At 36.3% G+C, this 15,858-nt stretch overlaps 1 protein-coding gene across 4 annotated transcripts in view; it reads right to left on the bottom strand.

Moving 5' to 3' along the window:
- The window catches only part of USP33 (ubiquitin specific peptidase 33), a 58,219-nt gene that overhangs the window by 28,491 nt on the left and 13,870 nt on the right, over positions 1-15,858 (bottom strand). For all 4 annotated transcript variants that reach the window (XM_036113372.2, XM_078072877.1, XM_078072878.1 and 1 more), the window contains 7 exons: positions 12,071-12,202; positions 11,826-11,879; positions 11,338-11,400; positions 9,378-9,530; positions 6,427-6,529; positions 5,488-5,557; positions 3,262-3,375 (listed from right to left, as the gene is read on the bottom strand). In XM_036113372.2, coding sequence (XP_035969265.1) covers positions 3,262-3,375; positions 5,488-5,557; positions 6,427-6,529; positions 9,378-9,530; positions 11,338-11,400; positions 11,826-11,879; positions 12,071-12,202 — 689 coding nt within the window. The remainder of the gene's footprint in view (positions 1-3,261; positions 3,376-5,487; positions 5,558-6,426; positions 6,530-9,377; positions 9,531-11,337; positions 11,401-11,825; positions 11,880-12,070; positions 12,203-15,858) is intronic.

Raw genomic sequence — 15,858 nt, 5'->3', positions numbered from 1 at the left:
ATAATAATTAAGATAAATGTACCCAGTACATTATCTAAACAAGACTATTCTGAATTCCATGTTTTTATTTGAGTACAGCTGACATAAGATTTTAAAACCAGCATCGAGTAACCATGAGAACAAAAATGAGAAGTCAACCAAATGTGAGATTTAACCACTTTTAGAATTCCGTACTGACACTTCTGAAGTTTGGTAAGCTTTCAGGAATATTAAGTTTAAAGTACAGAATCAGGACAAAGAAGCTTAAAACACAGCAGTTAAGGGGTAGTTCTAGCTACACAGAAAGGAATTTAGAAACATTAGAGCCTGTAGGAGCACCGGATAACACAGTGGGAATAAATGACAATGGAGCATTCTGGCTCTTTAATATTAATATTAGAGATATAAATGACATCTACTTCATATCCCAAAAGAACTCATTAAAATCATCCTCAATTTTTTTACAAAAAAATAAATTCAAAATGGATTAAAGGCCTAAATGTAAGACCTGAATCCATGAAACGCCTAAAAGAAAACATAGGCAATAATCTCTTAGACATTGCCCTTAGCAACATATTTAGGGATATGTCTCCTTCGGCAAGGAAAACCAAAGCAAAAATAAACTATTGGGACTACACTAAAATAAAAAGTTTGCACCCAGCAAGGGAAACCACCAACAAAACAAAAAAGCAACCTAGCAAGTGGGAGAAGATATTTGCAAATGATATATCAAATAAGGGGTTAATATCCAAAATATATAAAGAAGTTATACAATTCAACACCAAAAATAAAACCAAACAATCTGACTAAAAGATGGGTAGAGGACCTGAACAGACATTTTTCCAAAGACATACAGAGGGCCAACAGACACATGAAAAGATGCTCAACATCACTAATCATCAGGGAAATGCAAATCAAACTCACAAGGAGATATCACCTCACACTGATCAGAATAGCTAGTATCAAAAAAGAAAGAAAGAAAGAAAGAAAGGAAGGAAGGAAGGAAGGAAGAGAAAAGAAAAAAGAAAAGAAAGAAAGAAAGAAAAAGAAAGAAAGAAAACAAAGAAATTACAAGTGTTGGCAAAGATGTAAAAAAAAGGGAACCTCATGCACTGCAGGCGGGAGTGTAAACTGGTGCAGCCACTCTGAAAAACAGTACAAAGATTCCTCAAAAAATTAAAAATAGAAATACTATATGGTCCAGTAATTCCACTACTGGTATTTACCCAAAGAAAATAAAAACACAAATCCAAAAAGATATATGCACCCCTATGTTTACTACAGCATTATTTATAATAGCCAAGATATGGAAGCAACCTAAGTGTCCATCCATAGATGAATGGATAAAGATGTGGTATATATACAATGGAATATTTATACAGTCACAGAAAGAGTAAGATCTTTTCATCTGCGACAATATGAAAGGTCCTAGAGCGTATTATGCTAAGTGAAATAAGTCAGAGAAAGACAAATACCAAATGATTTCACTTATATGCGAAATCTAAGAAACAAAACGAATAAAACAAGCAAAAAAAAAAGGCTCTTAAAAACACAGAACAAACTGGTGGTTGCCAGAGGGAAGCTGGGTGAGGGGGATAGGTGAAATAGATAAAGAGGATTAAGAGGTACAAACTTCAAAGTTATAAAATATGTAAGTCACAGATCAAAAAGTAAAGCATAGAGAATATGTCAGTAATATTGTAATGACATTTTATGGTGACAGACGGTGATCACACTTACCATGATGAGCATTAAGTAATATACAGAATTCTCTAGTCAATATGGTATATACTTGAAACTAAATTGTATGTTAATTATACTTCAATTAAAAAAAAAGAAAGAAAAGCCGTTCTCTTTTCCTGGGACACTAAAATCAAAGTAGTAACAAATTTTTGTCTCATTTAAGAAATGTTCTTAGTAGGGGGTCATATATGTCGAAGAAAACTGAGGCACTCAGGAATATAAGAATGTTAAAACTGTACTAATGAAATTTTTACATTAGAAATCATTAACGATTTCAAAGTCTTACAAGGTTTTCTATCATTTATTTTTCTTAAAGATTTTTATTTATTTATTTGACAGAGAGGGAGAGAGAGAGCACAAGCACGGGGAGCGGCAGGCAGAGGGAGAGGGAGAAGCAGACTCCCCACTGACCCCAGAATCATGACATGAGCTGAAGGCAGACACTTAACCAACTGAGCCACCCAGGCACTCCTTACAAGATGTTTTTTTTTTTTTAAAAGATAGCTTTGGTGACTGTTTTCTTACAGGAAAGGTTGAGCAGTTCTCAGGAACCTTTAAAAAGGACTAATGGTAAGGGGCGCCTGGGTGGCTCAGTTGATTAAGCATCTGATTTTGGCTCAGATAATGATCTTGGGGTCCTGGGATCAAGCCCTACTTCAGACTCCTTACTCAGCAGGGAGTCTGCTTGTCCCTCTGCCCCGACGTCCACTCTCTCACTCTTTCTCACTCTCAAATAAATAAAATCTTAAAAAAAAAATGGGGTGCCTGGGTGGCTCAGTCGTTAAGTGTCTGCCTTCGGCTCGGGTCATGATCCCAGAGTCCTGGGATCGAGCCCCGCATCGGGCTCCCTGCTCTGTGGGAGGCCTGCTTCTCCCTCTCCCACTCCCCCCTGCTTGTGTTCCCTCTCTTGCTGTCTCTCTCTCTGTCAAATAAATAAATAAAATCTTTAAAAAAAAAAAAAAAAGGACTAGGGCGCCTGGGTGGCTCAGTTGCTTGTGTCTGCCTTCGGCTCAGGTCATGATCCCAGGGTCCTGGGATCCAGCCCCGCATCTCCCTCTCCCTCTGCCTGCTAATTCCCCTGCTTGTGTTCTCTCTCTCTCTCAAATAAATAAATATTTTTAAAAAATAAATAAAAATTTTAAAAAGGACTAATGGTAAAAGCAATTTTCCAAATAGTTCTAAAACAAAATTAGTAAAATATTACACCAATTATTCTTCTAATGCTACATTTTAGAGCAAATAAGTGTAAAGAGAAAAATGAACATTCATGTTAAGTATCTATGGTCTGATTTTAGCATTGTCAGAATGCCTACTCCTGCATTACAACTCAACCGTCAGTAATCGCAGCTTTCGCAGTTCAACACTAGATGTCCAGTCCAGATACTTCAAATGGATGTTCAGTTTGAAATATAACATGCCCTAAAATGAACTTGTCTCAAATCTACTTTTTTCAGCTCTATATATGTGCACCTGCATCCTTTTAATATTTGATACTCATTTAAAAACATAATAAAGAGAATAAATATATTAAGTACATACCTGCTTTTATGCCACAGTTCTGTCATCAGTTTGAGATAACTTTTACAAATGGCTGGTTTCTTATCTGTTCGAGCTAGTCCTCCACAATCAAGAAAAAACTGTGTCAAAGGTGGGCTAATTAAAAAAAAGAAAAATGTTGAAGTGGAATCAAAGCTTCATACTGACTGACTTCCAGGCATTCAATGAACTGGCAGCATATAGAGCCACATATCTAGTATTACTTTGCTTCCTTTTACAGCCTCACATGCACTTCTTCATATTCATGTTCAACCCATTCAAATCAAATTTGATCGCACCATTATCAGCCTCCTCAATGCTGCCAGGTCCAGTCAACACCTCTCACTTCCCTCTTAATAGCATTTATTTACAGGGGACTACCCCTCATTCCTCAACAACCATTCTCTAACAATGAATTTTTCTGCTTTTCTTCTTTACCTCTGGCAACTCTTTTCCCTCTTTATTGTTCTTTCTGCTCCTACCAGATATATAAATATCAAGGTTCCTTAGCATTTAATCCTATAGCTTTTCCTGTCTTCCCTATACACTCTTTTCCTGGGGTGACCTTAAATTTTCATGCTCATGCCAAAGACAGTCAAATTTAAGAAAGGCAAATGTCTCATCTAAACTCCAGATTTATAGCAAATACCCAAATTTAACATAATCAAAATTTAACTTTCAAGTGAATCTATTCTTCCTCCAAGCTTCTACATCTCAGTAAGTGGTACTACTACCTATCTGGTGGCTCAAGTTAGCAATTTAAAAGGCAATATTGTCTTTTATGAGCCTGATTAGCTGGAGGAAACCTCTGTGAATCTCTTCAAATAGTTACAGGAAACGGACTGGATAAAGGACCAAACCCTGACCTGCAACAAACTGGCTACCCTAAAAAGATATTCCATGCAAGTGGAAATGAAGAGAATGGATACCTATATACTTATATTACACAAAGCAGACTTTAACTCAAAGCTGTAACAAGATATAAAGAAGGGCATTATAAAATGTTAAAAGGATCAATTCATCAAGATGAGAATATTTGTAAATATTTATGCACCCAACAGAGGGGCAGCTAAATATACAAAGCAAGTATTAACGGATCTGAAAGGAGAAATAAAGAGCAATACAGTAACAGTAGGGGACTTCAATACCCATCTTCAATCATGGATAGATCTTCCAGACAGAAAATCAAGAAACACTGGACTTAAACTACATGTTAGACCCGATGGACTTAACAGATGTCTACAGAGCATTCCACGCTGCCCCTACCTACTTTGTAAAACTATGATTAAGAAAAAAGAAAATCTGGGGTGCCTGGGTGGCTCAGTTGGTTAAGCCGGCCTACTCTTGATTTCGGCTCAGGTCATGATCTCAGGGCCCTGAGATCAAGCCCCGTCTCAGGCTCTGTGCTGGGGCATGGAGCCTGCTTGAGATTCTCTCTTTCTCCCTCTGCCACTCCCCCACGCCACCCCCACCCCTGCTTGCTCCCTCACTCACTGAAAAAAAGAAAATCTGAACACTTTGACTTTTCCACCTATAGAAAAGTATAAAATATTTTCATAGCATCTCTAAAAATGATGACAAATTAGTTCAAGCTCATGTCTAAATGTAAAAACAAATAACTTGCTCAAAGACACACAACTACCTAGGGTCTAAGCCAGAAAGAGCAGTCTCAGGAAACCACAGGCATGAACAGAGTAACCCCACTGGGACAACAATGGATTATGTCCCAACCCGGATTCTTGCCTACTCTACCTGGAGGATTACTTAACAAGAAAGAAAAAATAACTTTTTCAGGACATGTACATAGTTTTAGTTGATCCACATAATTTTCTAAACAGGACCATTTCAGCAAGTGAGAGGGAAGGAGAGGAATGCGTTGAGGATGGTGAGGTAAGTACAGCCAAGGATTTATGGGATCCTGTTGGTTAGGGAAACTGAATAGAATTAATTCTTTCTTGTATTACTATTAATGTGTATTTCTTTCTTTTCTCCTCTGACTACTCATCTTTTTTTTTTTAAGCATACTACAGCAGCATGGTTTCCTCCCATCCAAGTACTAACCAGGCCCAACCTGCTTAGCTTCCAAGATTAGATAAGATCAGGCACGTTCAGGGTGGTATGCCCATATACTAGCAGCATGGTCATCTGCTCAAAGAGTGACTTCATTTTTTTTTTCCTCAAAGAGTGACTTTAAAAAGTTGTACAAACAAAGCTTATTTCACTACTTACCAGTTAGAAAGAGCCTGCAAAGCTGCATTCATATAACAAGTATTTCCAATATTTTTCAAACCTGTAAGACCTATTAAGAAAAATCATAAATTATGTCATCATTCAATAATGCAATGACTTAATTTTATAAATGTTTACTGAATATGTAAATATATATGGTACTTATTATGGTTCCTAAACTATGTTAAGAAAATACAAAACAGGAGTGCCTGGCCGGCTCAATGGGTAGAGTGTGCGACTCTTGATCTTGCGGTTGTGACTTTGAACCCCAAGGAAGTAGAGATTACGCAAAAAATTGAAAATTAAAAAAAAAAAAAAAACACATTATGGGGCACCTGGGTGGCTCAAGTCGTTAAGTGTCTGCCTTTGGCTCAGGTCATGGTCCCAGGGTCCTGGGATCGAGCCCCACATCAGGCTCCCTGCTCAGCAGGAAGCCTGCTTCTCCCTCTCCCATGGCCCCTGCTTGTGTTCCCTCTCTTGCTGTGTCTCTCTCTGTCAAATAAATAAATGAAATCTTAAAAAAAATAAATAATGAAAAAAATATATATTATGGAAATACAAAATAACAACTTGAACAACTCAGACCTCAGGCTTAAACTAGTGTTAATTTTTAGATAATTATTTAAATACACATTTAAAAAATTAAAATTCCCTTGTATCAATTACAAAACACAAAATCTGTGCTATATTATATACAGATAGTTTATACTAAGAATTCTGGGCTTTGGTAAAGTGATGTCAGAGAAACCAAGCATCACTCAAAGCTGCCAGTCTGTTTTCCTTGCAAATGAAATTTTACAAGACCAAATTTTTTTTTTTTTTTGGTCATTCACATCTTTAGAGTCCCTTTCACTTCTGGAGTTTGAAATTTTCACATTACATAGTTTCCTAAAGAAATGGGCAGTGCCATACAAAGGAGTGACAGGAGAATTATTTTACCTCTTGCCTTAAGTTCATCTTCTTCTTCCACTTCTATGTCCAAATCATCAAATACAGCAACCAGAGGAGTTTTTAATGTTGTATTACTGGGTATTTTAAAATCCTTGATAACAGAAAAGACAGCTAACTTGAAAAAATCCTTTATGTTAAAATTTTAAAAAATTTTATCTCATATACACATCTACAGTCTAAAAGTTAAGAGATGTTATTTTAAAACTATTAAGAACAAACTCTGGTATTACCAATCAGAATAAAATTTACATTTATATCCTGAAATCAATAAGGATCTACACTAGGTAAGAGCATGTCACTACATCTATATTAAAATATGTACTTGAATAACAAAGCCACTTGTGACTTTTCTGAATTTAAACACAATTAATTCAGTGAATTCCAATCCAATTCAGTGAGATCACATTACGGCTAAAAAAAATCTAAGTGCAATACCCTACACTGTCTTTTCAGATTTTTCTAACTTTTTACAGGAAAAAAAAATACTTAAGTTTTTCTATCATAACACACCAACTTACTGTAAACTTCTACAATCTCTCCTGATACTTGCTACCATACTTATTTTGCATCCTTTTGCGCATATGAAAGAGTTCCCTTGTTTTAAACAGTAATAAAATATTCCAGAATTAATTTCCAAGTATTGGCTTAATTCAAAGGTTACAACTGGTGATCTGTTGGTCAAATGCTAGCCCACACTTAAAAAACAAAAAAAAAGGGACAAAGCCTAACAAAAGAAAAACTTTGATCTAATATTTTAAAAATTGGGAGAGCTCACATAAAACTCAGATCATGCAAGATCTCTTCTAATAGAAGATCGAACTACAGTGAACCCATTTAGCAACACTCAGTTAAAGGAGGAAACTGAAGAGCAGCATGCACTTAGCATGTGCTCTGCTTCTCCAACTTATTACAGCTTATTCCACCTCTACAATGCATGCACATGTACTTTTATACCCACCCACTTTATACATTACTTTCCTGGTATCTGTAGATATTGAACATTTGAGTTGGCCCCATAGTCTCACTTATATTTAAGTATAGAGACTTAAAAAAAATCACTTAAAATTTTACCTCCCAGAAAAAATTTCTATTTAAAAATCTTAATGACCTTTGAATGGTTTCGAATACTACTATTTTTAATTAATGTTCCAATGAATTGGGTTCAAACAGCATATAACTTTTATAGTAGGGGCGCCTGGGTGGCTCAGTCGGTTAAGCGTCTGCCTTCGGCTTGGGTCATGATCCCAGGGTTCTGATCGAGCCCTGCATCAGGCTTCCTGCTCAGCGGGAAGCCTGCTTCTCCCTCTGCCTCTGTCTGCCACTCCCCCTGCTTGTGCTCTCTTGCTCTCTGTCAAATAAATAAATAAAATCTTTAAAAAAAAACTTTATACTAAAATTTGTACAAATAACATTTTTTATTCTGAGTAATTTCTTCAACAATGGGATCAGGAAGTTGCATGAAATTAAATTCATGCCTTTTATGTGTTATAAATATAACTCACTAGAGAATTATTTACAAGCCATCAGAAAAGTATCAGTATATTTATTCAACCAGATTCAACATTCATTAAGAGTATGAAATCTCAGGGTGCCTGGGTGGCACAGGAGGTTGAGCTACAGACTTTTGGTTTCGGCTCAGGTCATGAGATCGAGCCACACGTCGGGCTCCATACTCAGCACGAATCTGCTTGGGTTTCTCTCTCCCTCCGCCTCTGGCTCTCCCACTTGTGTTCTCTCTCTCTCTCTCTTTGAGATAAATAAATAAATCTTTAAAAAAAAAAAAAGTATGCAAAAATGGCAACAGACAGCTGTTTTAACTTACTTTTCTTTAGTCAGGGATGATTATTTTGTCAATGTTTTTATTTATATTTCTCTTTTGTGAACCATCTGCACTTATTTTTTCAACCACCTTTGAGTATTACCCTTATAAATTGTTATTAGTTCCTTATGTGATTAAACTTTTTGTTACCACATTTTTGTTAATAATGCAAGAGTGTTTACGAAAATTTACTTTCAAACTATAAAGGCATTCAAGAAAGACAAAACACATTTCTGAATGATAAATATCAGTGGGAGAAACAGTAATGGTAATGTGGTGATTTACCCACTAGAGCCATTCAACCGTGGAACTAGAAATGCAACAAGTTGTACCTTGTCTAAAACCTATTCATTTTAGTTATAGAATGTGTATGGCAAGCGAATTTATTAGCATAAATGTCTACTATCAAAATGTGATACAAAGATATAAAAGAAAAACAGAAGAGTTGGTACCAAGGAGGAAAGTACAGAAATACAATGTGATTTTTCATGAGGAAAAAGCTCACTAATGTGTTAATTAAACCATACAGAGCAAATGAGCAGAGTAAGGTAGAAGCCACTATTCTAATTTTTTCATTTCCTTTTTCCTATTTTTACATGACTGGAAAATTCTCAAAATTAAGTGATCAATCTTTGCAAGCCCACACATATTTTGGAACCAAAGGTCAATGCTAAGCTTTGAGATATCCTATCTGGTTTTTGATAAATTAGTAAAATGTTCTTAGTAATATAAATGGGGGTAGAGAGGGGAGAGAAATGAACAGGGAGCTGAATTAGTATTTGTAATTCCCTATCAAAGAAGGCCTGCCGCCTCTCCTAGAACCAGATTGCTAGAAAAAGATACACTTTTTAAACTAGTTTTTTTTTTTTTTTTTTTAAGTTTTAAAAACACAACAGGTGCTTTTCTATCTTCAGACAGGTGGGCTTCAATCTTACCATAACCTATCATTCTACAAAAGAATAAAGGCCAGCCTCAGTGTTTCAATCGAGAAAAAAAGGCACATTACAAAAATTTTTAAAGTACATATTAGGTGGAGTGCTTTTAAATTACAACTACATGACAAATTCTGAAATCACTACGTGAAAATGTATATTTTAATTAAATAAAGTTAGATTATTACCTGGACACTGTTTTCTTGTGTTTGCTGAAGTGGTCTTACATGAGGCAAAGAAGGCTGAGTTCCTAATTTCCTATCCAAAAATACTTCTTTGCTGCAAGCATAACACCATACTCGAAGAGTGGTAAGGTTCACAGTTAGATAATGCTTTGTCTCCTATATAATTTCACAGGAGGGGAGAAGAGGAACCAAAATTAGATATAGGTGAAAACATTTCAAAAGATCATATAAGGGGGCACCTAACTGGCTCAGTTGGAAGAGCACTGGACTCTTGCTCATGACTTCAACCCCCACACTGGGTGTAGAGATTACTAAAAAAAATAAACTTAAAAAAATCATATAAGTGGGGTGCCTGGGTGGCTCAGTCAGTTAAGCATCCAACTCTTGATTTTGGCTCAGGTCATGATCTCAGGGTCGTGAGATTGAGCCCCACTTACAGCTCTGCATTCAGTGGAGTCTGCTTCTCTCCCTCTCCCTCTGCCCCTCCCCTCATTTGCTCCTGATCTCTCTCTCTCAAATAAATCTTTTTAAAAAATCATGTAAGAGGGGCGCCTGGGTGGCTCAGTTGTTAAGCGTCTGCCTTCGGCTCAGGTCATGATCCCAGGGTCCTGAGATCGAGCCCCACATCAGGCTCCTTGCTCGGCGGGGAGCCTGCTTCTCCCTCTCCCTCTGCCTGCTGCTTCCCCTGCTTGTGCTCTCTCTCTGTCAAATAAATAAATAAAATCTTTAAAGTAAAAAAAATCATATAAGATAAACTGCTGGCCTTTGATGAGTAACAATATACTCAAAAGAGAAGAGTTAAACTGCAACACCAAAAACACATTCTTCAGGTAAACTGCTAAAGTACAGTGAATAGTAACAATATCTAACCCTACTTTAGAAATTATTCTATTGTCATTTTTTACCACTGTTCAGCATGAAGACAAACAAGAGTAAGATTCTGTTTTGCAGTTAGCAAATAAGTGTAATACAAGAAAATAATTGACAAAAGCACAGTAACAATTCTAGAAGATCAGAGTGGCAAAACAATGAGCCCAATGACATGTGTCAAAGCAAAAAACCGCTCAAGCAATAGTGAATGTATGATCTTGGATATATAAAGCTTCGGCCTTTCTCAACTGGAGTTCTGCAAGAAAATTTGTGCCCTACAGAAAATTATTTTAGTAACTATTTTTTCAATTCTCCTAAAAATGGTACATAGCACTACCATTCTAGATGCATAAAAGACAAGTAACGTATGTATAATGATGCCTGAGGGCCTTGGGATATTCAGGCTTAATTAATTCTCTTGAGGAACCCTGACTGAGGACAATTCATGCTATAGAAATATCAATGTGAAAAAGACAGTTCCTTCTCAAGAAACTTACAGTTTAGAAGGGGAGACTATAAAAGAGGCATGCCAGAATTACACACAAGCACCAAACCACCAGGGTGAAGTAAAAAGGGAACTCCAGTTAAGAGAATGTGCAGAAGGTAATAAGAGTTGAGACCTGAAGTTAGCCAGGTCCTATCACAAGTGGAGGCATCCACTCTTAACTTCAATCTTCACATCTCCTAAAATTCCAACTATCATCTTCATAAATCAGGAGGCATACTTCTTAAATCATTACTCTCTTAATTACAACCTCAATCTAATATTGATCTTAGCAATTCCCCTCCCCACCTTTTAAAAAGTATAAGCTAAGATTTAACTCCTCTTATATGAAAAAGGGCAAAATTTTGAACTGAAACTTGAAATAATGTTGTATTTGCTTTCCGTTTCCTTCAGGCTCTCTTTAAAAAATATCTTGCATGAAAATTTTCTGTACACTGGGTAATATATGGAATTGTTGAATCACTGTATTGTACACCTGAAACTAATATAACACTGTATGTTAACTAACTGGAATTAAAAATAAAAGCTTAAAAAGCAAGCAAGCAAATAAATATATAGATAGATAGAAAAAAAATTTCTATATCATACCTGAGAGTGTATGGTGCTGTGATCTACTTGTGATTCACCACAACCAACATATGAACATCTATTCTATAAATAATTATACAAAAGAAAAGAAAAATAAGGCATTTTATAACGTGTAAATGAACAATAACACTGCAATTTCAATTAAATTTTGATCACACGTTTTAAATCAATGACTAAGTGACTTTACATAGTAAGTTATTTTAATCAAAAGGTATTAGGAACAGAAGAATAAAGTGAGAATATTTCTAAGGTAAAAGCTAATGCCACCTCTAATAAAAGGCAAGCATAAAATATTTTAATGATTTACTAAAACTCTGCAAAAGCAATGCAAGTTAAAACCCAAAGTTTACAGTTTTTGTTATCAGTAATGATCTTTTTAAAGTATATTCATTTATAAAATCCTTTGAATGTCAAAAAATCTTAGAGTTACCCTTATTCAGATATAAATTTTTATAATACCAAACTTTTGAAAAGGAACATACACATACCTCCAGGCATGCCCAAAGATTTGGTCCTCTGACTTTACAATCCTGACAAGTACCCTATGAAACAAAAATCACATAGACAACATTATCATTATACTGACACAGCCAAACACATACAATTGACTAGTAATATCATATAAAAAATTAGAACTCATGAACACACAGTATTATAGTAATTTATTTAAAAAATACATATTTGGGAGAAAAATGAATAATTTTTTAAGGAAGGAAAAAACTCTATATCTTACATGAGATTTTTGTATTAAGTCTTCTTTTGTTATTTCACCAACTGAATCCAAATGTGGACAATGATTTCGAAAAGCTGCCATTTTGTTAGAAATTTTTTCCTGTCTCCCAAGTATTTCCAAATGAGGTAATACCTACAGGACAAATAACCAAAAAATGTTAATTAAAAAATGCTAATATAGTAAAAATAATTAAAATAAAGGACAGGGTGCCTGAGTGGCTCAGTAGGTTAAGGTCTGCCTTCAGCTCACGTCATGATCTTGGGGTCCTGGGATCAAGCCCAGCATCAGGCTCCCTCAATGGGGAGTCTGCCTTTCCCTCTCCCTCTGCCCCTCCCCACCGCCCCCCACCGCCCCCCACCCCACCCCCGCTCATGTGCATGCATAGGCGCATGCGCTCTCTAATAAAATCGTCAAAAAAATAAAATAAAATAAAGGCTAAAATAATAAGCATATGTGTTTACAAGTCTACCCTAGAATATATTTTTCAAAATATACCTAGATTACCTTCATAATTTAAAATGCACATTGACAATTTCTCTACAAAGTTAACATTTTATAAAGACTGACAACTATGAGGGCCCCTGGGTGGCTCAGCGGTTAAGCGTCTGCCTTCCGCTCAGGTCATGGTCCCAGGGTTCTGGGATCGAGCCCCATACTGGGCTCCCCGCTAAGCTTCTCCCTCTCCCACTCCCACTGTTTGTGCTCTCTCTCTATCTATCTCGCTGTCTCTCTCTCTCTCTCTCTTGCTGTGTCTAATATATAAATAAAATCTTAAAAAATAAAAAAGATTGGGCGCCTGGGTGGCTCAGTTGGTTAAGCGACTGCCTTCGGCTCAGGTCATGATCCTGGAGTCCTGGGATCGAGTCCCACATCGGACTCCCTGCTCAGCAGGGAGTCTGCTTCTCCCTCTGATCCTCCCCCGTCTCGTGCTCTCTCTCTGTCTCATTCTCTCTCTCAAATAAAAATTTAAAAAAAAAAAAAAAAAAAGATTGACACCTATGTATCAATATAAATTTGTTTCTACAATACTTTTGCTACTTTTTCCCCTTTCTTTCCCATTTCACATTTTAGAATATAAATAAGAGAAAAAATTTCATTTATTCCATTTAAGTACTCTTTTTTTTTTTTTTTTAAGATTAACCCTTAGGCTGTAATAGGAATTAAAGGGAAAGAATAGTCAAATGGAAACATTTCTTTTCACACTAGCAGCAGCCCGTAGTGATGATATAAATGAAACTGTCTGGTATGTTAGCAGTATACCAAGATGGTCACAAATCAGAACTTCTCAACATTGGCACCACTAACACTTTGGGCCAGATCTTTCTTGTGGGAGTTTGTACTATGCATTTTAAGGTAATTAGCAACATTTTGCTTCTACCTATTAGATGCCAAACACCCTCCCTATTCTGAGCTTTAACAACTATAGTATAAAATTATGTCCTCAAAGGGACAAAATCGTCCCAAGGTAAAAACCAAATTACCACAAGATCCTTTCAACAACCCTGAGGTGGAGTACCACTATTACCTTCATTTCATATAAGGCTAAGAGAAGCAAATCTGACTGACTTCCCATTGTTAGCATTTGGCAGAATGAGGATTTCAATCCACCTATGTATCTTATGGGTAAGAGCAAGACTGTGAAGTCAAACAGAATTGAGGATACCAATAAGAGCAGGATGGCATAACTAACTTATGGGGCTATTTTAAGGATTAAATGAGGTAGTACACATGTCAAGTGTGTAAATACACAGAGTACTACGCATACACAAGCACATAAAATTTTATTAGGCACTCTGCAGCATCCCATTATATACTTTTTTAATATGACCAGTAAGGTCTCATACCTCCCTTCCCCATATGACAAGTTTAAGACTTAGTTTCCCACATCGATTACAGTTTTCCTAATATTCTTCAGGAGTTTCCTCAATTCCATTAAAATAAACAGAAGGCAAAATGTTTTGCAATCCCAATACACTTAACTTCCTCCAAGATATCACAATATTACAAATATAACTTATGAGAAAAAGAATGATAGGAATATTATGTCACTAAATTTTATGTATCTCCACTGCAAATCTTATAAATCATAGAGCTAACTGCTATACAGCATTCAATGCGTAGAAATCTTATGACTGGTTCAAGTAAACTGAGTGATTTCCAAGAAAAAGTCTCAAGTTTAAAATTCAGTACTTCTAGATCTTCTTTTGATGTACATTCTTAATAACAAGGCTTTTCATGCCCTTAGTTTATCTTTGGGGTTTGAGAACACTATTTGGGAACAAAATAAGAAACTTACTAGGAAAGAATAAACACTTATAAATGCTAAAATATTAACACATTAGTAAACACATTAAACAAAAAGTTTCAATGAAATCAAATGAGTCCAATATTATCTTGCAACCTACAAAATGCAACGGGAAATCACCCTGGGGGTTAATAGTGAATAAATAGTTATTTCTAAATATTACATTATTACATAACATTAGGGATGCCTGGGTGGCTCAGTCGGTTAAGCATCTGACTCTTGATTTCAGCTCAGGTCATGATCTCAGGATCATGAGATTGAGCCCTGCAACAGGCTCCACACAAGTCTGCTTGAGATTCTTTCCCTCTGCCCCTCCCCATGCTCCAGACTTTCAGATGCATGAAGTTAAACTTAAAATAACTGTTAATATTTTCCATTTCTATTTACATTTTAGGAAGAGTCTGGCAATCTTTCCCACATCTCACTTCCTTTTGTGCTTAGATATTTCTTCCCTCTCATCCAACTACCTCTACTGCCAGCCATTATGGAGTAACAGGAAACAGATTCACGCTCTCAACGTAATTAACTAAAAAGCCAGACAAAATATATAAAACAATGGTTATCAGACATTGAACAATAGGCAACGAGGCAACTGCCCCACCTGACTGCCTAGAAAGAACTTCTAGGCCATAGTACACATAAGAGAAAACCCAAACAGTCTAGCAATCTCCTTGAGTTGAAGGGGCAGTACTGAAAATGCAGAGAGGCCAAGGTGGCTAGAATTCACAAGGCAGAGTAACAGAGAGGAAGGAACTAAACACAGAGCAAATAAACTCATGAGATTTGTAGAGGGCTACCATCAGGTTTTTAGCTGAGAACTGATAAGCATGCATGTGCATGTGATTAAACTACCCTAAACAAGGGAAAGAACTACTGTAAAGGAGTAGGTAGAACAATCCTCACAGCCAATACAGATCTGTTTGTGCCCCCATCAGTAAGTTTAAAGCCTTCATAATACAGAAGGAACAAAGTACTCAGAGGGTATTGCCCCAGTAATAGGAAATAAAGTATCCCTAGACTAAAAACTACTTTTGTTCTGCCTTTAAAAAGCTCAAAACAATATTACAGGACTAAACTATTACCAAGGCACTTAACTGTGTCCCAGAACAAAGCTAAGGATATTTAAAGCAATAATAATGAAAAAAAAAAAACAGCACCAGACAAGATTTTTAAAATGGCAATGCCTGGCATCCAATCAAAAATTACAAGACAGGAATGCAAGCTGGTACAGCCACTCTGGAAAACAGTATGGAGGTTCCTCAAAAAGTTGAAAATAGAGCTACCCTACGACCTAGCAATTGCACTACTATTCACCCCAAAGATACAAATATAGTGATCCAAAGGGGCACCTGCACCCCAATGTTTATAGCAGCGATGTCCACAATAGCCAAACTTTATCCAGATGAATGGATAAAGATGTGGTATATATATACACACACAATGGACTACGCCTCAGTCATCAAAAAAATGAAATCTTGCCATT

Source organism: Halichoerus grypus, chromosome 5 (assembly GCF_964656455.1).
Source record: "Halichoerus grypus chromosome 5, mHalGry1.hap1.1, whole genome shotgun sequence".
Taxonomy (NCBI): domain Eukaryota; kingdom Metazoa; phylum Chordata; class Mammalia; order Carnivora; family Phocidae; genus Halichoerus; species Halichoerus grypus.
Note: the sequence above shows the minus strand (reverse complement) of the source record. Positions and strands in the feature narration are given on the sequence as shown.